Here is a 26,726-nt window from a genome sequence, read left to right as displayed (position 1 = left end):
CTTTTTCTTTTTTCCTCCCCTTCTCCCCCTTCCCTCACAGGTTACTGAAGATGACATTGTAATGGCAGAAAGGCTCTTTGGCATTCTGGCATATGTAGCATCCTCTGAGCTGCCACATTATCGCCTGCTTTCATTACTTGGAGAATCTAGGTAAAATACAATAAGTGGACCTGTAATTTGTCCAGAACATGTTATTTAATTCTTTTGCACACTACTGTGTTAAATTCTTTCTGGATGAAAAGATGAAAATTTTGCAAGTAACAAGTTCTCTGCTTCTTGGAGAAATTTTAGCATCTCCTGATTCACGTAGGCAGAGGTTTTCACAGAAGTTTTAGGAGTTCTGCTGAATAAGATTAAAAGGTGCATGCACACAAATGAGCTGCTTGTTTAATTCTGCAATTGTATTGGTATTGGTGAAGGTTTATGGACTTCAGTGGTGAAGACTTAGCTATTTTTAGTGGGTATTTTATACTGGGTGACTTATCACAGTTAACAGATTTAAGAGTTGGTGCTGTAAGGAAAAAAAGGTGCTTAAAAAAACCCTATTCTTCATCTTCGATAAATACATACTTAATAAAAGTTTAAGACGCAAGATTTCCTATTTAGGAGATCTGTGTGATACATGTCAAAAGTCAATTGTATAGAAGCAAATTAATGGAGAAATATCTACAGTCATATGTGTTTTGAGTAACTTGAAGGTGCAGTAAATTTGACAGCTCATAAAGTACATGGTCAAAGGGAGAAAATGTAAAAAACCTCACAATCACTAGAAACATCTGCATTTAAAAAAAAAGTTTCTAATAATTTGGACTGTAAATCTCTTTATCTTTTCAAAGGAAGAAGCAGTTCCATTATCTGCTGGAGGGAAAGGGAAAGAAATCTGGGATTGGGAGTGAGGAGAGTATTGACAACAGAAGAAATGGAGAAGAGAGCGCAGCTCGAGCAACATTGAATTACACGACAAAGGATTTTCATATGGAAAAGCTTGAGGTAAGTATATAATTGCAAAATATTTTCATCCTGTATCATATAATCTTAAATTACTACTCATGGAATTTGTCTTGCTGTCAAGTTTCAGTTGCGAATGGTGGTTTAGAAATGTCACTATTTAACGTATTTTAATGCATGATCAAACATTTTGTCTGATCTTTGCCAGAATACTGGATAATGATCAGTTTCTGTCTTCAGTGAAGTGGTTCCTGAACATTGCCAGAGTCTCAGAAATACCTTCTCACCTGCAAGCCTTATATTTGTAACAAAATGTACCTGCATTAGTAAAATAAAAGTGAGCAGGGTTTTTTTCAAAGAAATACATATATTGCAGATTTTAGGATTTTCTAATGCAATTAGAATGTCAGAAAAATATCCCAAAATGAACTGATAAAGAATACCTTCAGATGAGACTTCCTAGGTTTTATATGTGCTACAGGAAAATAAATACTAAGAAATGTATTAGGTTTAATTAATAATGAAATTGCCAGCTGGCTTGTTTCAGACAAGTGCGTTAGTCACGCTTGTTTTAGTTTGTGTTTGTGATCCACTAACATGATTGCATGGGCAGAGGGAAATTATTTGCAGGGAGAATATACTTCTTTCAACCACAGTCTCCTTTGAGCAGTCATCATGAGTTCTAGCTATATGCACTCTGCTTCCCACATTTGTCCCTTTATTTACTTTTTTATGTGGAAATGTATAAATTTTGTAGTGCAAGAAATTAAATCAAGTTCAGTAAACAATGAATTCAGTTATTGCATTGTGATTTTGTTATCTCGGATCCATAGCATAAAAAAGACACAATGACTGCATGTGGAGTGATTAAATGAAGAAAACAGTTTCAAACCTGGTATATTACCTCTTAAACTTTGAATGGCATAGAGTAAGACGGCGAGGAATTTCTCTTGTGCTTTACCATGGAACAAGCACTATAATAAAATAAGCTTAATAATTCTACAGTCCATTAAATATATGCATTGTTTTCCCAGCACGGCAATTTACACCTTGTCCATTGTTATAGTGTTATCTATGTGGCAGTAGATATTACAGGATGTCACAAGAGAAGAGTAAGATAGGCAGAAGACTTATTCCAGTTCCCCATCAGTAGTAAACTAGCATAATAGATGTGATTGAATAAGTTTATTTCTAGAAATGACAGTCTGAGTCATTGATTAATAATTTTAGGTTTTTAGATGAAACAGCTGGAAAGTATTTTCTCTGCTTTATCACTCATTTAAGAAAACTTGTTTTGATGGCCTGAAACATGACCTAACATTTTTAACAGTGTCATAAATCAAACTGGTTAGATATTTAGCTCCAGTATAACTTGCCGTTCAAAGCTTATTACGGCATTTTATAGGAACTCCGCAGAAACAGGGATTAATAGAGTAACTAAAATACAGAGCTGGTAGTTGCAAAAAGTTTCAAGTTACTTCAATATCTAATGTAGTACATTAGGAACCATGGACTTGTCAGAGTTCATCAGAGAACCTGTGAAAAGGATGCAGTGGCATAATTTTCTGACAGTATGTTCTTGTTAAGGCAGGTAGATAAACATATGCTTTCCAACTATTGCACTATAATCATGAAAATGTGCGAAGGGAATGGAGAGAAGGAAGAAAAGTAATATGGTTCTTAATTTCTGTAAATATTGAATGCTAGCTATTCCAGAAGGCAAGAAAAATCGTAATGCTGTTGAAAGGTATTTACATGACTACTTAACAGTGGATTCCAGGTAAATTAATGAATGTGAATATCAATATTATGAGTACAGTAATATTCTGCAGCCACTCTCATAAAAGGTTCACTTAAACCCCCTGGTCCGTGCAACTTAAAACCAACAGGAAAAAGTGTGCAGGGGTCTCTTTGCCTGGTAATCACTACGTTCTTTAGTTCATTGAATCTTTGTGCTTTTTGGGGAGTTTTGGTCTTGTTTAACCTTTTTCTTCTTTGTCTTATCCAACATGTAATGGTTCTCTCATGCAGGAAATCAAGGAAAGAAAAACATTTTGCCAGACATACGTTGAGAACTTAGTGAAAGAAGCAGCTGACATCAATATGAAAAATGAGTCGTTGCAGAAGCTCTGGCCTCAAATGTTCATTGAGCTTGTCAGAGACGCAGTGATAGAAATACGCAATAAAAATTCCTACATGAAACTCTGCTTACAGCGGATCATTGATCAAAACCAGTAGAGTCAAGGCATGTTGTCTTGCAAGCTTTTGGTTTCAGTATTCCATGATGTTTTACAAACTTAAACCAATATAAAATTACCATCGCTATGACCTACTTCACATCCCACCCCAAAGGGATGGCTTAAAATCTTAATTAACTCTTGATAGTTGTGAAATAAAAGTTTACTTGCATACTGCTTTAATGGTTCTTCCTTGGCTAAAGTAATGAGATGGCATAGAAGTAACTTGGTGATTGTCATGATTTACTAAGTTCTCGCTTATTTTTTTCTGCTACCCTGGATTCTGTAGTACTACAGCATTTGCACTCTGCTTGCCTTATCTTTTACTGCACACTTTTCAGTTGTCACCTTTTCAAGTGTTTGCTGCTGTTTAAAAAACAACCAAGAATAATAGTAGCTGAATTTTTTATGTGCAAAAGCTAATAAATTATTTTTACACCCTGACATTGATGAAGACCTTATTAATTGTTGTTTAATTTGATGCTATAGAACACTTTTTCACATCGATGCTATCACAGTGATTAGTGTATCAGCATTTAATGAGCCTAATCCTCAACTGAACAAATTGCCCAAACTTGATTCCAGGTGTTTTTCATTAATTTCATTTGTATTACTTTGTGTGAATATTATAGGCAAAACGTGAGTTCAGGGTCTCCTCAAGCTATATTTTTGTTCTGTTAAAACATGCTAATAATTTATTTTGTTTCTTGCTTACTAAATGATTAGTTTTTGAGGTTTTCCAAGCTCAAATGAGCTAAAATGTGTGCATTACATTTGATAAGGAAACTGATGACTACTGTTCAGCTGTAATTAATTTCTGTGACTGTATGAAAATTTCATATGTTATCAATAAAAGTAAATTCTTCACTTTTCCCCTTCACAGATAAAGACGTACTTACTCTGTGCAAAGAAAAGATACAACTTCCTTAGTGCTCCATGAAGAGATGAGACACAACTTGTCCCCCAGATCAACTGTGAAAGAGTAGAAATAACACATTCCATAGTATAGTAACTTTCATTGTAAACACCTTATGAGGCTTCTGCCTAGAAATTGAATTTAGGAACTGCTAACAAGTCCAGATGATTCCCATGACTAGTGTTCATATGCAGGTAGAAAGTTGTGCCATTTAAACCTAGTTTTATAGCTCTGTTGTATCTTAAAACAATACAGGCAGTCAGTTCAAATTGATCTCATTTTACTTAAGCTCATTTATAAAGAAGAAATTCAGAAAGTAGTTTGTAACCAAGGAAAACTTCCTGCAAAGGTTTCTATAGTTCAAAACTAAGTGTTTTTTTTAAAAAAAAAAAACTTTACCTGGACAAGACTCTGGCAGAGCAGAGATGTAAATACAGTTTAGTAAGTTTCTGTGCCCTGAAAATTGCCTTGAACGAGTAGCATAAGTCAAGTGGTCATAGGTATTAAGGAATACGTAGTCTGCTTGCATTTAGGTCAAGGTGGTGAATTTAAGTTTTCAGAGAGAATCCATTTTCAGAGCATGTTACAGGTTAACAATGGTATGCATACTGTTGTCAATTTGAGTTATGTCATTCTAAAGCATACTTGCTGGTAGTTGCTTTTCAGTCTTTACAGAATTTAATGGAGGTTAAGTCACGTAAATTCTAGGAAAGTTTTAGAAGTCCTGAAGAAACTGCTCCAGCAGTTGACAGAACTTAATAAAGGCAATCACCCCTCCAGGATTTCTGAACTGCTTCGTGGAATTTACAATAACATCAGGGTATTTGATAGGATTTTTTTTTTTTTTTTTACTTTCCATTGGAAAAATTGCGCTCTCAAGTTTTATGGGGCATTTTATTAAGGGAACAAATTAATACCCTGCAAAATATGAGAAAAGGAGAGTTTATGTTATAGAGACAGTATAGAAATGATCATGCAGAAGTTTTTTGGATCTGTCAGTTCCTTTACATCATTTCTGTGCAGAGGGTGTGGGTGGAGCAATCCCAGCTTCTGGATGGGGACAGAAACCTCAGCAGCTGTCTGAAAGCGCAGAACTCTCTTGATGATGTAGCTGTAGCAGATGGGCCCCTTTTGAATCAGATTCAGCAGCAATAAAAGACTGGAAAAAACTGTTTTGAAAAGGGTGGATTGGTCTAGAGGAACAGGAAGTTCTTCATGGGAAAATCTAGAGAAAAGCCAGATTTTCTGATACTGAGGCTTTAGAAGCATAATCCTGATTAGAAGCCTTTAGCTAGGGTCTTGAAAAAACCAAGTGGAATGAATCGGAGGATATTGACTGTGAGTTACAGCAACATCTCCTTAAAATCCTCTGTATTCCCAGTGGTCTGTGACTGCTGCCAGTTTGGACTTTTTTCACTAATAGCAGCTGTCTCATAACAGGATTGCTAAATGGCTGAAGTGAGAGTAACTAGGCAGTGATTAGAAAAGAAGAAAAGATTAACGTTGGGCTGCTTACATACTTTTCACATAAAACCAGTAGGAAACAACTGAATGATGGACTAAAGTGATGTTAGATCTGAGAGCAGGTAGAATTTTAACCCGCTAGGTGATCTTAAAATCGTTAGCATGCTATATGTTATGTGTTCTTCAACATTTATCAGTTCATACAGACTTGTGGGTTGTGCAGTTGTAATTGTTTATTAAGGATTTTCTGTGTCTCTAAAAATTTGATGGTGGTATAAGCATCAAGTGCTTAGATGTTCTGAAACTTAAGTAGTACATCTATAAATTCTCTGTGGTTGCACAGATAAATTGAGTTAAAATAGCCATTGATTTTTAAGCTAGGCATCTCTTAATAAAACCTTCCAGGCTGAAAGCAGTTACATTTTTCTGCTTCCAAAGCATTTCCAAAACTGCATAAACCTGCATTTTGATATTGTTAGTATTTCATTGGTGTCCCATCCTAAATGGGAAAATTCTGTATGTTAAATAGAAATCATCTTAAGGGTTAAAAATATATTGGTTTGACCTTTAAGTCTCTTGAAAATTTTTTTCCATTGATCTTTTGATTATTTATACAAATTCCTTACTTTCTGAGACAAATTTCCTCTATGTCCAGATAAGGGCAGATAATGATGTATCTCTGTTTTCAGTTTCAGTTTAGCTGTATCATGCTTGAAGGCCCCATTATGTAGAGTCATAGTTTATTATGCAACTGAAATTTGATCATCAGTAAGGAGACTAATGAAAAGCTGTATTTCATACGCTCCTTTTGATACAGGATCTGAAAAAGTAATAAAGCTTCAGATACGCCGCCACAGTGGAACAAAGGGAGAAGTGATTCACTTGATGCAAACCAAAAGCTAATCCTGTCAGTTTTGAGGAAGAAAGGGTACTTGGAGAAAGTTTTAACTGAGCATTTTAAAGTAAGTAAAACTGCTCTGCTGCCTGAGACCAAGTGTTAGATCTGAATCTGGAAATAGCTGGTATAGATCAGGGATTTAAAAGTGAAATATCTTGTTCCACTGCTACAAATGGTCATATTTTTAGTATGGAATGTATTTAATAATAATAACAATAATAATAATAATATGTTAGCCTATTAAAACACTGGTCATCTGCAGATTAAGTTAGGTATTGGGCAAACATGTATACCTTCTGCAAATTCAAGACAAGTGACTACCTTTACAGCCTGCAACTGATAAAAAAAGTGACAAACACTGATTCTTTCAGCTGTTACTTTTTAACATAGTGGCATATCAGGATGAAATGCTTTTTGTTAGTTTATTTAAAGAAGCTGAGGCAAATACTTTCTGGTTTATATCATTAAGCAACATTCACAAAGATGTGATTTAGCTTGGGAGGTCACTGTACGTATTCAAAAGCACAATAACAGCTTTTTGTTTTGATTGGGAAAACAGACTACTTGAATATGTTTTCTGTTCCCACATCATACAAACTCTGCTACATCTTGAAGTCGACTTTGAGTGAAATTATTTTTCTCTTAAGTTGGAGGCATCCGTCTTTTGGGAATTTTTAAGACTTGGTGTTCTGTTACACACATGTAGACCAAGAATGGGGAAAAGAGACCACTAGCTATCACTTTGCTCTGTGGTGTGATGAAGTTGCTTTTACTCGGAAATTAATATGAACTGTTTGATTTTTGCATACTAAAAAGTAGGGAGTGTAGGCTACACAGAGCTTTAAGCAATCTTACAAAAGGCTAATTGGTATCTGCTTAAACATGTCATGTCAGAGATGGATGTTTTCTGAGCATGAGCTAGAATACATTGAATCTAAGGGAGTGTTTATACATCCCAAGTATCTAGTTTCATTGGCTAGCTTTACTAGGCTTCTCTCAGGGGGAGAAAGATAAGCTCATCTGGAGGAGCTGTTGTCTCTGTTTACTGTGGTGAAAACAGCATTTCTTCACAAGCTATGTGTTGGACCTCGTATGCCATACTTGTGTACAGCTGTGGTGGACAGATGCTTCTGCTTATTGTATCAAATGTCAAGAAAGCCTAGTGAAGAGTCAGGAAGTCTTAATAGGGGAAAAACTGACTCTTCTCCAGTTCAGAGCTGTTTGGTTTGGTAGGGTTTTTTTTCAGTTATAGATAGATGTGCTGCAAGCAGAGACGTACTTCCCTGGTAAAAGAACACTGAGGTTAAAAAAAAAGCAGAAAGCTGCAGGTTAGAATATTTATACCAAATCCAGCATGAGAAGTATCCAGCATCCCCAGGAAGTGTCTTTGTACAAGACAACTCTGTATTCCTTATTACTGACTAAGCTGACTTGAGATGGTTCTTACATGTAACTGTTTTATCCAGCTTTTTGGAAAAACAGTGCAGGCTTCTTGATTGCTCTGGTCTGTGATTGATTGGTACAGTGTAAAGTAATGTCATCAAGACAGCAGAATCAGATTTTTTGATGCTGTAATCTGTTGGTTAACAGGATGAAAATGCTTAATTCTGCCTTCTGTTGTAGTTTTCCTAATTAGGCAGCTATTTCCGTATTAAGGAGAATCTTCTGTGTGATCTTTGTTCTTATTCTGTAGTGCATGGCATCTAGTATATTACTACACCCATAACCAGATTGATTTCTATTTTCAGACAAAACTATGCCTTTCACTTTTGTTTGACTAATATGGATATCCCAGAGGTTAAATGCTGCTATTACGTTTTACACCTAAGAAATCCAGAGCTTTATGTGAACACTAAGCAGATCATAAACAAGCTCATTCTTTCTGGAATACTAGACACGAATGACACAAACAGCACTCAGCACTAACTTTTTTAAAGCAGTGAGAATGATACCTTTCAAGAATCAAGGTAAGAAAAGCCTTTCTGGAAGGTAGTGTTGAGCACTTGACACTTAAGCACAGGAGAAGTTATTCTGGAATGACATAAGGTTTCCTTGTGCTTAAAGTATATTATTAGACAAGAGATGTGAAGTTAATTCAAACTACAGTGGTGAAGAAATTGTGCCTGTGAATGTGATGTTTGTATTACATGCTCACATAGTCTGAACATCTTAAGTTACGCAAGTTAACAGTGGCATTGCATTAGCAATTCACATTCAATGGAAGAAATCCAAGTGACATGTATAGAAGCTGTTACTTTACACTGGTAAAAATTGCTGAGTTCGTTGACCAGCTGTTATATTACACTTAGAAATTATATTGTGAGACAATATGTGCTGTGGTTTGTGCTTTATATGGATATGTAGCACACTTGCTGCATATTTGGATTATGCTTCAATGATCTATGTTTTCTAATAAAGTAAATAATTGTGAAGAATGATGAAGGAAACCAAGAAGACAAGTGTACAGCTTTCTTTCACTTTCTGATTTGGCATTGGCAATAGAATATATTAGCTGGCAGTGTGCACTCACAGCCCAGAAAGCCAACTGTATCCTGGGTGGCATCAAAAGAGGCGTGACCAGCCGGTCAACCAGAGAGGTGGTGCTTCCTCTTTACTCTGCTCTTGTGAGACCTCACTTGGAGTACTGTGTACAGTTCTGGTGTCCTCTACAGAAAAAGGACATGGAGCTGTTGGAGCAAGTCCAGAGGAGGGCCACGAGCATGATAAGGGTGCTGGAGACAGGCTAAGAAAATCGGGGCTGTTCAGTCTGGAAAAGAGAAAGCTGTGTGTAAACCTCATAGCAGCCTTCCAGTATCTGAAGGAGGCCTGCAAGAATGCTGGAGAAGGACTCTTCATTAGGGACTGTAGTGACAGATCAAGGGGGAATGGATTTAAACTTTAACAAGGGAAGTTTTAGGTTAGATAAAAGGAAAAAGTTCTTTACTGTAAGGGTGGTGAGGCACTGGAGTGGATTGCTCAAGGGTGTTGTGAATGCTCCATCCCTGGCAGTGTTCAAGGCCAGGCTTGATGAAGTCTTTATGTGGTTTAGTGTGTGGTGTCCCTGCCTGTGGCAGGGGTGTTGGAACTAGATGATCTTAAGGGTCTCTCCAACCCTAACTATTCTGTGATTCTATGAACGTTTATTGCAGTGACTTTGCATTCTTCTGGAGACTGCATGAGAACATATGGAAACCATGGTAAAAGACTTAATCACTCCCTTGAAGAAATGAGCAGGAAAACCTCTCTCTGATGCTGTGGCAGTTACTTGTGTTATTTTGTTGTTCTTTTGGGTTTGTTTGTCTTTTGAATGACAAGCTAACAAACACTAATGCTTTCATAATCAATGCAGTAAACAGCCAAGAGGCTATATTAGAATTTTCAACATATCTTTAGAGGTTTTGTTTCGTTTGTCTTCAGTATTTGCCTAATTGACAGCCGTATAAGCAGAAACGTCATGCTGTATGTTCAACAGTTGTAACAATGCTACTTGCTTTATTACAGTTGAGATCTTAGTTGTCCTGAGGATCTGTGTTTGGATTAAGAAGTAATCAGCAAGGCTAATTTTTTTTTCTCTTGCCTTTTAAAGCTGAGTACCCTGTCATTCTTTCAGTGGTGAATAAATGTGGGAGTCTGTAGCCAATGATATTTTTCTATGTGAATTGCCAGCACTTCCAGATGTAACTATAGATATTGAGCTCTATTGTGTATTACCATTATTCAGCAAAATACGTGCTGCATACAAAGTACATGCTTACTTCTAATCACACACTTGAATATTTCCATTATTATTCAGGTTTTTTAGGACTTGTTATAGCCAAAAATATCTTTTATTATTTTTGCCTGAAGCAGTACATAAAAGGTTAAAGACAACATATTAAGCATGTTTATTACTTTAAGTCTTTGTTTTATTTTAAAGCCTATTACTGCAGATTTAACTGGGCTTAATATCTTATTGAAGACAAATATTGATATAACTATAGTTAGATTATTCCAGGTATTATGAGCATTTAAAGGCATTCTTATTGATCAGTTATTTTCATTTATTAATGTAAAGTATGAACAGTTCTTAAGACGAGTAATTTAATTTACTGCAATAATGAATGCCACCTCAGCATACTGTTCAATATTTGATGATGGAATGCAAAGTAAATTGCTCCGCAAGAAGAGTTTTAGCCATTTGTAAACATCTGAAATTGCAAGTATGGGGAAACAAAGGTGTAACTAAAAATGGAAATGGAGAGCTTTTTTCGTGAAACTGTAGACACTGGGGTTTGATTTGGTTTTCTTAATTAAAAAGTGAGAGATGTAGGTCTCTACCGCTTTTCGTCACCCCACCCTGCCAAAGTAACTTACTGTCAACTGTACTTTAAAGATGCTGTAGAACCAAGTCTAAACTTTATTAATTTTTTTATAGGTTGAGTTGCTAGATAGGTAACTGTTCTCCTGATCCACAAGAATTGTTTACAAAGCCTTATTTATGCTGCTTTATTTAAGTGTTATCATGTCTCCTCTGCAGATGTAATAAGGCAAGATTTAAATGCAAGTCGACATGTTGCTGAAAATTCTAAAATGTATTTGCATTGATTTATGCTCTTCATTAGGATGCATAATCAAAAAAGGAAAATTTAAACTAGGTAAAGTATGTCAGTGCAAACCATGATGCTGTTGAAGTTGTTCTAAGATTCCCAGTGATTTGAGTGACTGGGATTTCACACGTGGCCTATCTGCAAGGTGAGAATTACCCTAACCAATCCTCTTTTTTTTTGTATCTGTGGTGATGACATCAATGCCTCAGCTGGTTATTTAGATTCTATGCTGCCTAGAGGAAAATAGACACTACTACAATCTGAAACATCTGATTTGTTTTAGATCTTTTCAGTGCCGTGGAATTGCTTTTTCGTTTTTTTCCTCCCCTGTTTGGATAGTCTAGGCAGTCATCCAGATTCTAATGTCTGCAAGTCTGAAATTGTATGGACAAGTTCCATCCTTCCCTCCTGTTGGCTGCTTCGCTCTCATGCAATTAAACCCAATGTTTTCTTCCATGCCACTCAGTAACCATGGAAGTAGCCCACTCCACAATGAATAAGCATGCTCATTACTTGGATTTGGGATAAAATTTGAGTGTCCTAGATTTCCAAAATGAGGTGCATACCCCAAGTCATGCTAGACTTTAGTGAAATCTAGATCAGTAGGTGCTTTTGTCATATTTGAAAAGACCTTGAGGTCTGACACACAGGTTCTCTCCTTTCTTATTTTGAACACATCTATTGCTAAAAGCGGAATGTGGCATGGTCGTATGGATAGAGTGGAAGACTGAATTAGGGTAGACATTGTTAGGCAGTAGATAACTGCATCTTCACTCAGGTCATTATGCTAGTATATGCATGTGAGTAGTAAACGTGTTGCAAAATATGTCCAATGTGCTTGGTGACAAGGTAGAAACACATGTGTTCTTTTGTTGTTTTGACGTAAGTTTATGTGAGTTCAGTTAGACATAGCCATTTCTGGTGGTGAGCTGACAGGTTGCAAGGTAGCTGCTGTCTCGTGTACAGTGACTATGATGTTCTGGGCAACTACAAAAAAAGAAGGAGGTAATCTGCAGGTAGTATTTGTAGTGAACAGATTTTTCATATGTTCTGTAGATTCCTATTCACTGTGTTTTCAGTTTTATTTAAAAGAAAAAATAAGTGCTTTGCATCTTTAAAGGAAAAGTGAGTTACATTGGCTAAAAATTACTTCAGAGAAAAAAGAAACCACAGGTGATATGAGAAAGTTGACTTGGTTACTTGCTCTGTCTGCTTTGTTGGTACCGAACTGTTGTCCTTGCTTGATGATGCTAGCTGTAGGCTCACTCTCAGGGATTAACTAGAGGCTGCGTCAGGAAAGTGTACTAATAGATCTAGGTGTGCTCAGGATAGTTTCCAAATTTGATCAGCATATGTTTCCCATTTAAGGTGAATCATGTCTTCCATGAATACCTCACTGCAACAATCTTTGTCACTTTGCTGGCACAAACTAGCGTTTCAGCAATACGTATCTTGATATGTGATTTATGAATGTGTTTGAGGTCTTTCAGCATGACAGATTAGTGTCAATTGTAAGAGATTCTCATATTGAAGAATATTTAGTTCAAGACATCTGTGCAGCCTCACTGCTGACTAACTCTCATTTTTTTATTCCAGAGACACCTTTTTATAAAACACACTTGTCAAACTCATCCAAAATGGTATAAAGAGGCCATAGGATAAAAAGCAGTGCCTTCGAGAGGATCATCCCCTGTTGGCCTTCATTTTAACAGCAGCAAAAGTGAAATAAAAACACTTGGTTGCATTAGATATCTGGTAATGAGCTGACAAAGGTGTTAAGGTAGCCAGGTGCTGTATATCTCATCTGTAATGTATGTTAAATATTGGGCAGCTACACAGAGTGAAGCAGATTTGTGTATTTTTAAAGGTGTGAGAACTGTTGTGAGAAGCCAAATCCTTCTGTATTTCTCCTTCCCTGCTCCCCTTAGGAGGCTCACACTTTCCCCACCCTTTGTTTCTAAGCTCTTAGTGTATTTTGTTATTTGAGGAAAATATTATCAGCATTACTTATAGCTTCAGTGCTTATTCCAACCGAAGACAGGCACAGGCAACTTTTTCCTTTTCCTCATCTCTACAGTGGGAAATGGCTACAGAGAGGCTGTTGCTTAATTAGTATTAGTGGTATCAAGCTAAAGTGGCATGAATGTGTTATATGGAGAGCCCAGGAGGAAGCATGCTAGGGGTAGGGGCACCTTTCAGAGGGAAGCAAAGGTAGTTCTAGCACATGTAGTGCTGGATTCTGTGGGATTTTTTTTTTCCCCGGCACTTTTTTTGAAGGTTGGGTTTTGGGGGTTTTTTATTGCTCTCATTTCAATTGAATCAGCAGATGAGACAATCTGTTACTTGGCTGCCACTAACACAGATCTTATTCAGTAGCATTTTCACCTGTAACACTCAGAGGTCAAGTATAGCCTGGAATTTTTAATTTTATTTTTTAAACTAGTCTGCCTTATGTTCTAAGGAGAAATCACAACACTTTTTTTGTTCCTCATTGCACCTATAGAATGAGTAGACTTCGTGATAAATGCATTGAAAGTAGGTATTTTTGTGGGAGCTTATGTGCTAAATATTTAACATCTCTTGAAAATATTTGCTGATTTAGAGGACTCTTTTGCTGTGGGTTCTTTCATTTGTTTCAGAATGCAATCAATTCAGTGATTCCTAATCAGAAGCATTTGGAAGTCTAGAACAAGATTGCCAAAATCTTGCTTTTGGTCTCACAGTATTTTTATTTTTTATGGCAATTTATGTTTCAACTAAAAATCTTGTAAAACCTTTGGTAGGTTCCTGGAAATTGTCTTTAGCAGCTCAATTAAAAATTATTTCAAAAATTTGGCTGATTTTTTTTTTCCTATTTTGGACAAAGTTTCATAAGACTTAACCCTTCCAAAGGCAGTTTTGTGATGCGCTCAAAACTGTTTCTTTTATAAAGTGTATTTTCTTCAACAAGATTCACAGGATGTTGTTGAGATTAACTTGATGAGTATAGCGGTTTATCTTAAGTCTGGATTAAAGCAGTATGATGTCAGATTCTGTTTGGCTTTCTTTCATTCTAGCATTGTGTGATGACATCAGTCTTCATATCAGAGAGAATTAGAGCTTGAATTCTTGGCAGGAATTATGATACTGGGATCAGGATTTTGGCTTGGCTAAACTCCAGGGTGATCTCCTGGAAATGAATACCAATTACATGTACACAGTGAAACCAAGCAGTTATGTGCAGTTCGCTTATTGTGGGCCAATAAAGGTTTTTGTTAATTTTTTTTAAGGTACTGGATTTCTTGGCAAATCAGCATCTACTTTCAGATCTAAGAAATGAGTACCTGTGTTAGTAACAAATTAATTTTATCACTCCTATCCTAGGAGGAGACTGGAAAAACTGTGATTCTTGCAGCTACACCTAAAAGTTTAGGCTACCTTATGGTCATACATAGGTGAAGGAACTGGTTAATTTTGTGGCTGGAATGGAGATCAGGAGAAAACCATCTCAAAATCTATAATTTAAGTCTTACTATTTTTATCTCTCTGAGACTGTATTGAGAAGGGGAGGAAGAGTGGATGGGTGGCGAAAGTGGAGGAGTGTGGGCTAAGAGGGAGGACTATAATGGTAATTTGCAATCATGAAATATGATTTTTAGAAGTGCATTTTCTAGAACATGGGGAATTGGGCCAGGCAGCTGCCTCTGGTGCAGCGTAGAGCTGTGAAGCAGAGGAAAGTCTATGGCACTGCAACTGTGTGAAATAGAGGGCTAAACACAAGAGTGAGCTGGAAGCCAGGATTGCAGCTTTGATTTCAGGCCTGTAGAGCTTGGCAGGTCACTGTAATTTTCAGTGAGAAATATGTGCACCCCAACCTCAATGAATATTGATCTTATCATAACATTCTTTAACTGTTCTATTTGGTTGCTCTCCCAATTCATTCCAGAAGGAGGCTTTCAGCAAGCTGTTAGAACAGGGTGCCTCTGTCATGTGTCACGTCTGTGATTCAGATCACTATTGAATGTTTTTTACTACTTTATTTACATTAGGTACTCCTATTGATCACTTTTTAAAATACCAAAGAATATGTATATCACATTAATACCTATCTCAGTTTAGAAAGGGTAGGGCCCTTTACAAGACGCGTTAATAATCCTTGCTACATGATGTCTCTTTCCTGGTACTCTGATGTCTCTTTCCTGGTACTCTGCCAGAGACATTCCCAGGCAGCATTGTGTTATATGAAAACAGTAACTGTGCAAACTTTTATGCATATCTGTGCTACCAGTCATCTTCGTGTATTCTCGAGGGAGCAGTTACCTGGTTACTGCTATTAAAGGGTTAATAAAATTCCTGAAAAGCGTTTTCTTATTTCTGTTCTGTGTTAGAGCGATAAACTCTAGAGAAATTCCAGCTAGATGAAATGTTCTGTTGGAGCAGCAGCCATTCCCATCTGCTGCCTCTGCTGGGAAAGTGGCACATCATTTCTGCAGAGATAAGGTGTCATCTAGGATAAAGTTCCCCTGGTCCTGATTTGAAAAGCACTGCAAATGGATGGGAGGTAGTTGGTGACAGTAGCTGAGTATCAGCATCTTTCCTTGGTGCTATTCAGATAGGAGCAGAAAACATTTTATTGGCAAATATAATGCACATGTGTATCTATTATATTGTCCGCTTGCCAGACATGTAGCAGGGAAGGGTCCAGCCCAGACCCTGTTCCTGTTTCCTGGGGAGGAGTCTGTAGTTTGAGCTGGCTTATTAGTGTCTAAGGATAGAATAGAACCACTCATCTTTTAATATTGTCTGGGAGGTTCATTTGCTAACCTACCAGCAGTCCAGTGTCAACTGTCTTCCTCATACATGGGATTTAAGAGGATAACTTATTAGTTCAGGATTCTCTGAGAGATTATTACATTGCTGCCCTCAAGCAAGACATGCTTGCAGAACCTGTGCAAATCAAAGGCTTCCGTCTGAAAAGGCTCCTCAATGATTTGGTGTCTTGCAAAATCAGGGGCAGACATGCACAGAATCTTCACACTGACCTAAATAAACAGACCACTTTGCAGAAAATGGTGCTGTTACACCATTGTGCCTCTCCCAAATAGTTAAAAAAAAAACAAGTATTTTCTCTGGCAGCACCTGAGCTTTAGGCTTTTTTTTTATCTTTCTTTTTCAACTTAGCAATTTTTTTGATTGATTTCTTTATATTCCCATCAACATCTACTCATACTGTATTTCAGTGTGGTCTGGCCAACAGTCTGGATATAAAGACAAAAATCTTTAGTCTTATTTAACCAAGTTAGTAAGAGATGTGTATTTTCATCCTGAAATGTGGGGTTGTCCCCGCAGTATATTACAGCAGCTTTGTCTCAAGACTGTGTATGGAACTTTGTCCTTAGAATTGTACTGCTGGAGAATGCAGCTGTTCTTTGCATTGCTGAAATTTGGCTGGCTCCGCAGCAACATCCAGGCCTTCTTGGACGCTTTGTGATAAAAACACATCACTGCTAGTGCTCCTGCTTTTATTATTAGTGGAGGTGCCAGTACTTAAAAATACTTCTTACTTTTACAAGAACTTAAGCACAGACAGTGCTGCAGAGAACTCCTTTCTGTGTCTCATTTGCTTGATTTGTATCTGGAATTGAAAAGGACCAGGAGGATCCCACCTAAATAAATCTTTAAGACTTCAGTGATGCTCCCCTCAGTCTCAGCTTTGATATTCTTTCTTTAAAGGAAGTTAGGCTTCGGCTGTTTTAGTAGTAAAAAAAAAAACCTCAAAAATGTGAAGGCAGAAGTTTGCAAAGAGCTTTTAACAGCAGTGGGAAGTGTGAACTACTGCCTTTACCTCTTTTGGATGTTAGCTCAAATACTCAAGGGCTGTCTAACCATGTATGTTAAGTATTTTTTTTCCTTAAAGCGAGTGAAAAGACAAGTGACCACAGAGCTGTATGATGTCAGGTGGGGGGTGGCTCATTTTGATGGCTTAAGCTAGTGGCATTTTGGGAGTTGCTTCTGGTCACTGGAGTTAGAAAGTCCAATATTAAGCTTCGGCGGGATGAGAACCAAGGAGCAGGGCTGATGATAGAGTTTTGGCAGCTCTGGGGTGTAGTTTATCCTGTAGGAAGAAATTCTATCACCCTTCACCTACAGTGGTACTCTCACTATTATTAAACAGGAAAGCATTAAAACACTTTCAAGACTGAAATGAGATTCTCCTTCCTGAAGTCGTGAATGCTTACTGGTTGGTTATTAGCTTAGGGTTTTTTTACCCTATCACCTTCTTCAGTTCCTTTTTCTTTAATAAACTCAGTTTTGAATCTGATCAGACAGGGCTATACATACTGTGGATATGGGAGCTGAGGAACGTGAAAACAAGCCTCTTTATGAAGGAAAAATTACATCCACATTACCTTGTTTGGGTCCAGTGCCACAACGGATTCTTTAACTTAATGGAGTTAAGGACTCGCTGGATGTCTCACTGCAGTGGTTCAGGTTTTTGCTGTATGCAGGTTTAGCATGATAGGACCATACTGTGTTGTATGCACACATCAGGTACTTGCTTTCTCCACAAAGCTGCCTACCCAAAGCAGAATTTGAATGTCACCAAGAGATCTTAACTGTAGAATGGAGGTTAGGTACTTTCTTATAACTGGGTCAACAAGATACAGAGTTTGTGTTTTATTACTAGGAATGGAAAAATGTCATTCTGTTACAAGCATTTAAAAGCAAAACAAAATGTTTCTTCAACAGTCATCCATAGAGTTTGGATAATGGTATTTTAACAGTGTTAGGAATTCTAACTGTCACAAATTAGACCCAGTAAGTACTTTAATTCATATTTCCCTAAAATTGCTCATTCTATATTCTGCAGAATCACGTGAAACTTTATGACTGCTTAAAGTCTGAGTTATTATTTTGAAGTTCTATGCTGTATACACTACTTACTATGCTAAACCTGTACCTACCTATAGAGTAGTTTTCATAGCTGTGCAAACTGCTTACCTCCTAGTACTTGTGCACTTTTTTGTGTTATATTTTTCTAGAAGCAAATATGTTAAGGTGTGTAAGCCTACTTCCCTGAATGTCATTCTCTGTTTTATTGTTTCATTTTGTGCATACAGTTTTGTCTCATTCCACCCACCTTTCTCAGTCTATAGCATTTATCAGAAGCCTAGCAAGCTAAAAAATCTGAAAGAGTTTAGCCTGTCTTATCTTCTACACTAACAGCTATGCTTTGATCATGTGAGTTAAGAGGGGTCTACCTGCATGCTTGCAGCAGCTTTATTTATTTGATGAATGCAGTCAGTCTGAAGTCGCCTTTGGATCACTTCCACATTCAGAGTTATCTTTGTACAAATAAGAACTGCTCTGTTGTGGGAACTATCGGTCTGTACCCCCAAATTTTTGAAGTGAAAGATCATATTTTATAATGGTAGAAATTTAGGCTGGGACAAACAAAGAAAATGCAAATACAAAGCCACTTTTAAAAGTTTTTTCTTCTTTGCCCATGAAGCCTCTACAAAGAGACAGAAAGAAATTTTTTGTTTAGAAAGAATAGGCTTCAGCCTAGATACTCACAAGTAACTAAAAGCCTGTCTTTGTGTTCCCTTCTACCATCCTTTTTTCAGAAGCTGAATGGGTAGATTAATACTTCTGTTGTGTGTGTGCGTATATACATGCATGTTTATGTGTGTGTTTGCATGTATGCTTTTATATATTCTGTATATCAAATACTTGTACAAAGTAGTTATTGGCAACAGGAAGCGCAGTTGTGTGTTTCCCAGTGATGTACATTCTGGAGTGACCTGAATCTGTCACATAAAGTAGTAGGTCATAATACTGAACGATTTATCTTATACCAAAGGTAAACTGACACTTTCATACCAAAGGTAGGACACTTACTGGTTCAGCAGGTATCACCAACATTTTATTAGGTGGAAGCAATGGAACTTGTGATTTTATGAATCAATCACAGCTGGTTATCCTGTGCATTTCATACAGGTCTGCTGTAAACATCCTAGTTTACTTTTTTCATTGGTAAGTGGAAATACAACTCACACAATACTCTTAGTACAGACCTGCAGGAGCTTAATTTTCTTCCACTGATTATTTACACTTAAGAATAGTAAAGCTTTCACTGTTGTACTAAATGCCATTTTATATTTTTTGTAAGGAGAAATCCGATTGCTGGAACTATGTTGATTGCGTTTAACCTCCGTAGTATAAGTTGGTTTACATAGGTATATCCTGTTTCTTAGAAAATACTTTACATTGCACCCTAGGTATTTTCCCTGTCTGTGACAGCTCTAAGGATACTGTGAAAGAGAGAGTTCTAATAGGAAATACACTCCACTAAGTAGTTATTTCTTCAGATGGTAATACAGTTGAATACATTTCTGAAATTGCTGTAGAATTCAATTTGAAATAATAAACCTTGCTCTATTTTTTTTGTTACTATTTTATAAAAACATGTACTAAATATTGCCATAAATATTAACTTCATACATGGTCTTAAGGTCCTTTCTAACCCTACCTATTCTATGATTCTGTGATTCTCTGTGTCTCTACTTGGGTCACATTTCAACAAAGGATTTGTGTGAAAGTTTTTCAAGCATGTACTTAAATATTGCAGTAAGTGCTTTTAGCCGAGCCTGACTTTGTATGTGTTGTTGAGGTAGGACGCTGTTAGTAATAGTAGTAGCAATTTAGTCTCGCTTAGTGAAATTAGGGTTGCATCCTCTGCTCCTTCCAGGTGGAGAGGGTGATAGAGATTTCTTCTACACTTTTCAAATTTGAAATCACGAGAGTGAGAACGTTCTTTTCTTTGGTGGTGTTGGAGTTTAGTTAATTTCCTTAAATTTATGACTGTGCTTGAAGGAAGACTTGTTTTCTTTTACTTTGTTTAGAACCAGGGGCCAAGAGGTTGCAGAATTCAATAATCCAAGACAGGGTTATTAAACAGACATGCAAGAGGCCTTTTAGGACACTGGAACAAACTCAGCAAAACAGAACATTTGGTGAAGGAGAGAGGGAAAACTGTAATATGCCACTTTGAAGATATTTTCATTTTCTTGCAGGCAGGTATGATGACTTTAATGTGTAGACTTCCACCATTCTACAGTTCTTTCTTTGATTGGATTATAAATACTTCTGTTTACTACTTCTTTTTATCTCAATGTGACTTTTCAATCTCTTTTTGTTAAAAATAAATCCATCACCAAAATTGGAGCAACATCTTCCATGAAACAACTGGTAAGGAGAGGAACTTAGCAGGCAATACATGTAAGTCTATACACCCAAACCTGTTGTCAGTCAACAGTTGCTTGAGCCTAGTAACTGAGTGGAAAAGGCATGAACTTGCACCTTTTGTCTTGAGTGTGATTGCTTAGCAATCTCCCTTAGTTCCCTGTTGATTTGCAGTTGTTTCCAAATTCTTTATTCCAGAACTTCTATGTGAAAAGTTCCAAGCAAAGTTTCAAGAAGTGTTAGGTATATATATTCTTTTTCAGGAGGCTTCAAGAAATGAATGAGGGATAGTGCCCTTTTGGAAAGCTAGTAAATAAGTAATTTGTGCCAGTTCCTGGAGATCAGGAAAAGGTAGCAGCACAGTAATTTTAACCTGTATCTACATGTATGCATGAGAACATCCAATCTTCATAAAAGCCCTGACCCAAAAGTAGAAGACTAAGTTTGTCTTTGCAAAGACAGTAAGATCAGATATTGAGAAGAAAAAAAAGCAAACAAAACCCAAAATCCAAACAAACAAACAGAAACTGCGAAAACCAAAGTCAGTCCTGAAATTCTGAGGTCAGTTCCATAGATTTTAATAGATCATTCACTTTTGTCTACAGTGAAAAGGTCCACGTAAGCCCTGTTGCATTTTCCCCCCCTTACAGGACATGAAATTCACTGTATATGATAAATGTATTTATTTGATTATTCCCTCCTCCCTTCAAAAACTGCTCATCTGTTTGCTGTCAAAGAACAAAGATTCACTTCCTCATCCAAACGCTTACCTTGAAGGGCCTGGAGAAGTATTTTCCATTTATTTATTTTTCCCTCAGGGAATCTTAAGAAGGTTCTTATAGTTTTGTCTTTGTTTTGTTTTGGGGATTTTTGGGGAATTTTTTGTGGTTGGTTTTGTTTGTTGTCTTTTTTTTTTTTTGAAAAAAGGTGTGAAAGAAGGGAAGTGGGGTGTCTTCTAAAACTGCAGTTTGATAGATGCTAAAAAGTTACAAAAGTTTTCCCCTTAACTGTGAAAACATTCTTGTAGCTTTTCTTTAAAAACATAAATACATGTGCACAAACACTGTGGTGTGTTTAATACTGTAATAGTAATGTCTTTTCCATGTCTTTCCATAAGTTTGGCTATCTTATAAAACTTGAGATTTTTTTACAGGGTGGGGGGAGTAAGAAACTGAGTAAAAAGCATGTTAGATGCTAGCACCTTTTTTCTTTCCTTTTACGCTTGGAACGTTTTGTTCGGCAGCATGCACGTCTGTGTGATTTCACCGACTGCTGCCTAGGCAGTGGCAGGTTCTCCAGAAATTTTGATTCTGTTCGGAAGGAGGCTGTCTGAGCGTACTGGGAACAGGGCTAAAGACAGCCTATGAGCACGTAGGACCAAAACATCAGAAAGCTTTTGGAACATTTCCTTGGAAAGGTTTGAATGCTGCAAATGCTAGACTTGGGGATGAAATGACTTGCAGCATTGATCTCAGTAAGAACTAAGTAATGGAAAATTACTTATGTGGGAGACTAATGTGTAACTAAATGTGTAATTAAAAATTTAGAGGTAGCTTTGCTTTTGTCAACAAAACGCTGTTCTGCTTAGAGCCAAGCAATAGTTTGGGTAACTGCTAAAGCTTTACAGAGCATTTTTCTTGGCACTGGGTAATAGTTTGTTATTCTCAAGCATAATGACAGTTGTTCATAACACCAGGAGTCCTTTTGCAACTACTATTCTTGTTGCCTGAGACAAAACAAAGGTTGGACAAGCATTAGAGAAGAAATGGAGAAAGCAAAAATAATTGTTTAACTCTGTCTTTCCCCTGAAAGGTACACAAAAACCCCTTGTATTTCAAGTATCTTGGAGATAGAGCTGAATCCATTTATGCATCATGATGGAATTTGTGCTTTAAATATTTCTAATACTCTTGGTAGCGGTTATAAAGGAATAATTGTGAAGTGAACGTGTAGGGACTGCAGTGAACATACCGGTGTTTTTGAATGTTGCAGGTATTAGTATGAGTCATTCAGGAAGCTACATTCATTAAGTATTTGTGGCTTGTGACTGCAAGGGAACACCAGCTGCCCCTTCTCCTACAATGCCAGTTGTACCACACCTTAAGCTTCACAGTATTTAGAATTTCAATACCAAATTCAGTGAATTACTCTCAAATACTTTAATATCTTATTCAAGATTACTCACTAGTTACATTGCCAAAATAGGAGAAGAGCCAAGTATTTTGGCTCGTTATCCCATAGTTTAGCCTTTGCACTGCACTTACCACTTTTATTTAGTAATTGCCAAATCCTCATCTTTGTCAAAGCAGGCAGTTCCTCTAATAGAATTATACTTGGTGATCTTTTATAGAGATACCAGTATTTGGTACTGCTGGTTCAATTCACAGGGATCTGATAATACTTTGTTCAAATAAGATAATAATTTTAGATTAATATCTGAAAAAACTTTTCTTATACTTTTAGTGTGGATCAGCTGGATAATGATACTTCTCCCATTCTGGAGAAGCACTGGTTTGAGTGCGACAGCAAAACTGGAATGAACTTCCGTGAACTAGGGTCCTTTCCAGGACCCACTAGAATGGATATGATTTTACTGGCAGATACTGGTTAGTTTGGGGTTTGGGGGTTTTCTTCTGTTGGCTCAGGACCAGGTCCCAGAGCAGCCTGATCCAGCGTCCAAGTCAGCCATGCTTTGAAGAGGTGTTGAACCAGGTGGACTCCTGAGATCTCTGTGGTTCTGTATTGTCAGTAAGACCAGACTTAGATTCCCAGTTGTATTGGCCTTAGAGTCCTTCTTAGTCCTCTTAAACAAAAACTTACTTCCAAGATTTTAACTGATGCTAAAAAGTGGTTGAGCAGTTCTAAGCTATTTTTTTTTAATCTTGCAACAAGCATTCTTTTTGTGTGCATTCCCCTGAAATAACATTTACTTACATATTACTAATGGATTTATAAAATCTCTGAGTAATCATTAACTCTATATCATTAATTTCATCATAAATTTTTGTTATTGTTAGTACTGTAGTAGAAAATAGCCAAGCAGCTGTGACAAATTTGGGTAAGGAAATGAACTTGCCATTCCTTCGTTTTCCATGTGTTTTCTGTGCCATGATGTGTGCTGATCTTTTTATTTTTTTGTAATCTGACATGGGAGGCTTGCTTCATACAATGCTGAGCACTGAAATATGAAAGTTTTATTAGAACACCCAGATCAAGCTCAAAGCTTGTCGGGTTTCAGGTTTCCTGGCTGCTATATAGAAGCCTTCCACTGATGATTAAGGATTGTTCTTGATTTCAGGCTGGTGCAAAGCAGTGATTTCTTGAAAACTGCCAGTCAATGTTTTCACTGGGCTAAAATATCAAAAAGAAGGACAAATCCAACTTCCTCTCTAATAAAAGCAATTTATGGAAGTTTTGGGACTCGCAACATTTTCATTTCTGGTGCAAACTAGCGCCTTATCATTACATGAGGTTGCCTGATTCTGCTAAAATGATCACCACTGCAGTACTGTGAACCTAAGAAGCAAGGCTGTTAGTTCAGTAGCTATTTTCAAAGTGTCATTTAAACCAGTTCAGAATCTATCAAGAGAAGAGGTACGGAATTAATAATTACTATAGTCATAGGGTGTACAGTGGTGATTTCAGTTTTGTTTATAGAATCACAGCACCAATCTGTAGTGGAAAAGTCTAATCACAGGGCAGAAACTCAGAGTGCATTAGCAGGAAATCTAAGGCTCTGAGGAGCTGTGGTGTGAACACTCCTGCAAATCCTCCACTATAAAACTACAAGGGGGAAAAACATCTTTTCCAAGCTGCAGAAGTTGACAATCATGACTGAAGGGTAAGTTTGGTTTGTAACTCAAGTATAATTCAGAACAAGTTTTTTTGTCAGGCTAGTAATTTGAAATCAGCTTCTTAAAATCTAGACCCTAGCAAAGAGGTTGGGTGAATTTTGATGAAATCAGAGGGGAATAAAGGAGAAGACAGCTGCTAATGTTCATTCAGAGGGTGCTTGCTTAGTCTAGACAGTGGGTGCTGTAACCATCATATTTTGAATCTGTGCATTTCTTGACTAAGACTGCTATGCCCTTTCTACTTTCTTTTGGCTCCTTTTTTAATGTAGCGGCTGGGCTAGCTGACTATAAATCTATGCTGAATGTATCTTGTTAGCATCTTTGACTTCCGCAATCTTTGCATCTGTTCCTTTTGGGAAGAAGGTACCAAGGTAGCATCCAGCAACTACCCTCCTTGAAAGTGATTTTCTAATGGTAGGATAAAGGAAGGTGCAGCATCTTGTGCTGCAAGAATACTTGCCTTTTTTTCCAGCACGGTTGAATCTGGTCCCATGTGTGTATGGGTGTCTAGAGAAGGACCTGGAAGGCACATGCTAAAATGGATTTGGAGCCATTCAGTAGGATTATTGTTTCCTCAGGTTATTATGCAGAGTATGGTATGTGAAACACTACCTAAATGCTGCAATTTCAGTGATGGTTAGGCTATATTGCAGCAGGGGAATGGAAAGGCTTTGCTGTACTACTGTAATGTGCCCTAGGCTGTAGTAAGTTGTCCTGGAACAAATCAAAAACAAAATCACAAAATGCTTTCTGCTGTTTAGCTTAGTGAAAATTATGCAGAAAGAATGGTGCTTAGTTATGGTCCTAATTTAAAGCACTTGAGTTCACTTCCCAGAGAGCTAGGCAGGCTGTTCAGCCTCTCTGTGCCATGTTTCCTAACCTTGAAGTGAGTAAGACTGTCCTGTTTGTGGTTTGTCTTACTTTTGCTTTCCTAGGCTATCAGCTTTTAGGATGGTGGTTTTCAAATGTCATTTGTACTGGTCTGGCGTTATGGGTCTTGGTGACCTTTCTCAGGGCTCTTAAATGCTAGTGTTGCACTACTGCTTCTTCTGATTTTTAGAAGGCCTCCAAACACTTAAATTACTGTAGTAAATAGAGTTGTGTAGCTGTTTTCTGATTCCTTACTGGTCAGTAACATCCAAAGAAAATGTTTGGTAATTGCAGTCCAGTTGTTAGTGGGCAGATGTCTCTGTCTTGGAAAGGCTGTCTCTGCAACTGGACTCTTTCCCTAGCAGAGGGAAACTTTGGACTAGATTAACACAACAGAGATACCCTCTCTTCTGAGGAATGCAATTGTGTGTTCTGGGCATTTATTCTTGTAGGATATTAAGTGTCCATAAAATATCATGTGTCATTGATTCAGCAGCTGACAGGAAAAAAAGAAGGACTCTGGTATAAAGCTGCAGTTCTTTGGGATTTGAAGAACTTTGTGTTGTGAATTGTATTGAAAATAATGACTCTGTAATATGCAATTATACCTTCTGAATAAACTCAACAGGTGAATTGGTGGATGCTCATGGACAAGAGCTGAAATTGTTGGAATCAAAACTGTATAAGGATGGATTAAAAATCTTGTGGGTTTCTATACTTGATATTCAGTGCTTATCTTTGTTCACTCAACTACTTGTTTGTTAGACATGTTTTCTTCCAACTGTGGAGAAGATATTTTCTTCAGTATAATGCAGTGCAATTTAAAGTGCAAGTCTTCATGTGAAGATCTGAGGTTTCTTAGGATTTTTGCTGAAGATGCTGTGTAGGGCTTTTAGGTGGTATTTCTTTCTTGTACGTGTCTCTCTTACTACCAAGATATTCTCAAGCAGGGCTTCTAATGCAGGTATTCCTATTGTTTGTTTTTCAAATATATGCAGCTTTTACATATTATATATAGTATATTTATATTATATATATATATTATATATTGCTGATTTCTCCAGATAGCCAAAAGAGGTCTTCCTAAAATATTTACTGGATTGATTGGGTACAGAGTCCTTATGAATATGTTTGTCTTTGAAAATTTATAAAGGATCTATATGCAGAACTCTGTTCAGTTACAGACATGCAGGTGAACGAAGGGTTGGAAGGCAAGCTAGATGTATCATTGTAGAAGAGGAAAGAAAACAGGAGTGAAATTGTAGGACTCTCCTGGATCTCTGGTTTGTGCTCAGGACAACTGAACAATATCTGTAATTAAGGAAGGCATGGAAAAAATACATGATGCTAGGTTTAAGATTTAGCTCTGTGAAACCAGAAAGATGCCTTTAAGGGAGAGTAAGTATAACTAGCATTTGAAGTGATTTTGACTGCTGCTTCTGCCACATGACTGCTAGCTATTGGACCCTGGCTTGCTGTGTAATATGTGGGGTGTACTTAGTAACTAGCTGGTTTTATTTTAGGAGGAGAGTTTGGTTATTTCATCATTGTTTAATATTATGACCACACCCAGAGCAATAGTCAGAACTCATGCCAAACTGTTCAGTGTAAAAACAGTCTTTGCCTTGCATTGTTTCTATCCTGCAGTTCACGCCCTCTAAATGAGAGGGGCAGAGCAAGTAGAAATTTCAATCAAGCTGTTTTTTTTAAGTTAGTAAGCAATTTACA

General features: G+C 37.2%; 2 protein-coding genes across 5 annotated transcripts in view; both read left to right on the top strand.

Moving 5' to 3' along the window:
- LRRC49 (leucine rich repeat containing 49) overlaps positions 1-4,065 on the top strand; it is a 48,515-nt gene extending 44,450 nt beyond the window's left edge. For all 3 annotated transcript variants that reach the window (XM_061447134.1, XM_061447133.1, XM_061447135.1), the window contains 3 exons: positions 41-150; positions 837-990; positions 2,980-4,065. In XM_061447134.1, coding sequence (XP_061303118.1) covers positions 41-150; positions 837-990; positions 2,980-3,186 — 471 coding nt within the window. In that variant the 3' untranslated portion in view covers positions 3,187-4,065. The remainder of the gene's footprint in view (positions 1-40; positions 151-836; positions 991-2,979) is intronic.
- Positions 4,066-4,113: 48 nt separating this feature from the next.
- THSD4 (thrombospondin type 1 domain containing 4) overlaps positions 4,114-26,726 on the top strand; it is a 317,127-nt gene continuing 294,514 nt past the window's right edge. The window contains exons 1-2 of one of the 2 annotated variants that reach the window (XM_061447099.1): positions 4,114-4,295; positions 6,383-7,692. The gene's annotated coding sequence lies outside the window, so the exon portion shown is untranslated. Of the gene's footprint in view, positions 4,296-6,079; positions 7,693-26,726 lie in introns of those variants that run through there. The other variant, XM_061447101.1, reaches the window with a different exon arrangement.

The sequence above is a fragment of the Pezoporus flaviventris genome, unplaced genomic scaffold (assembly GCF_033815535.1).
Source record: "Pezoporus flaviventris isolate CSIRO_AGI_PZ_B2104156 unplaced genomic scaffold, CSIRO_AGI_Pfla_v1 ptg000006l, whole genome shotgun sequence".
NCBI classification, from domain to species: Eukaryota; Metazoa; Chordata; class Aves; order Psittaciformes; family Psittacidae; genus Pezoporus; species Pezoporus flaviventris.
Note: the sequence above shows the minus strand (reverse complement) of the source record. Positions and strands in the feature narration are given on the sequence as shown.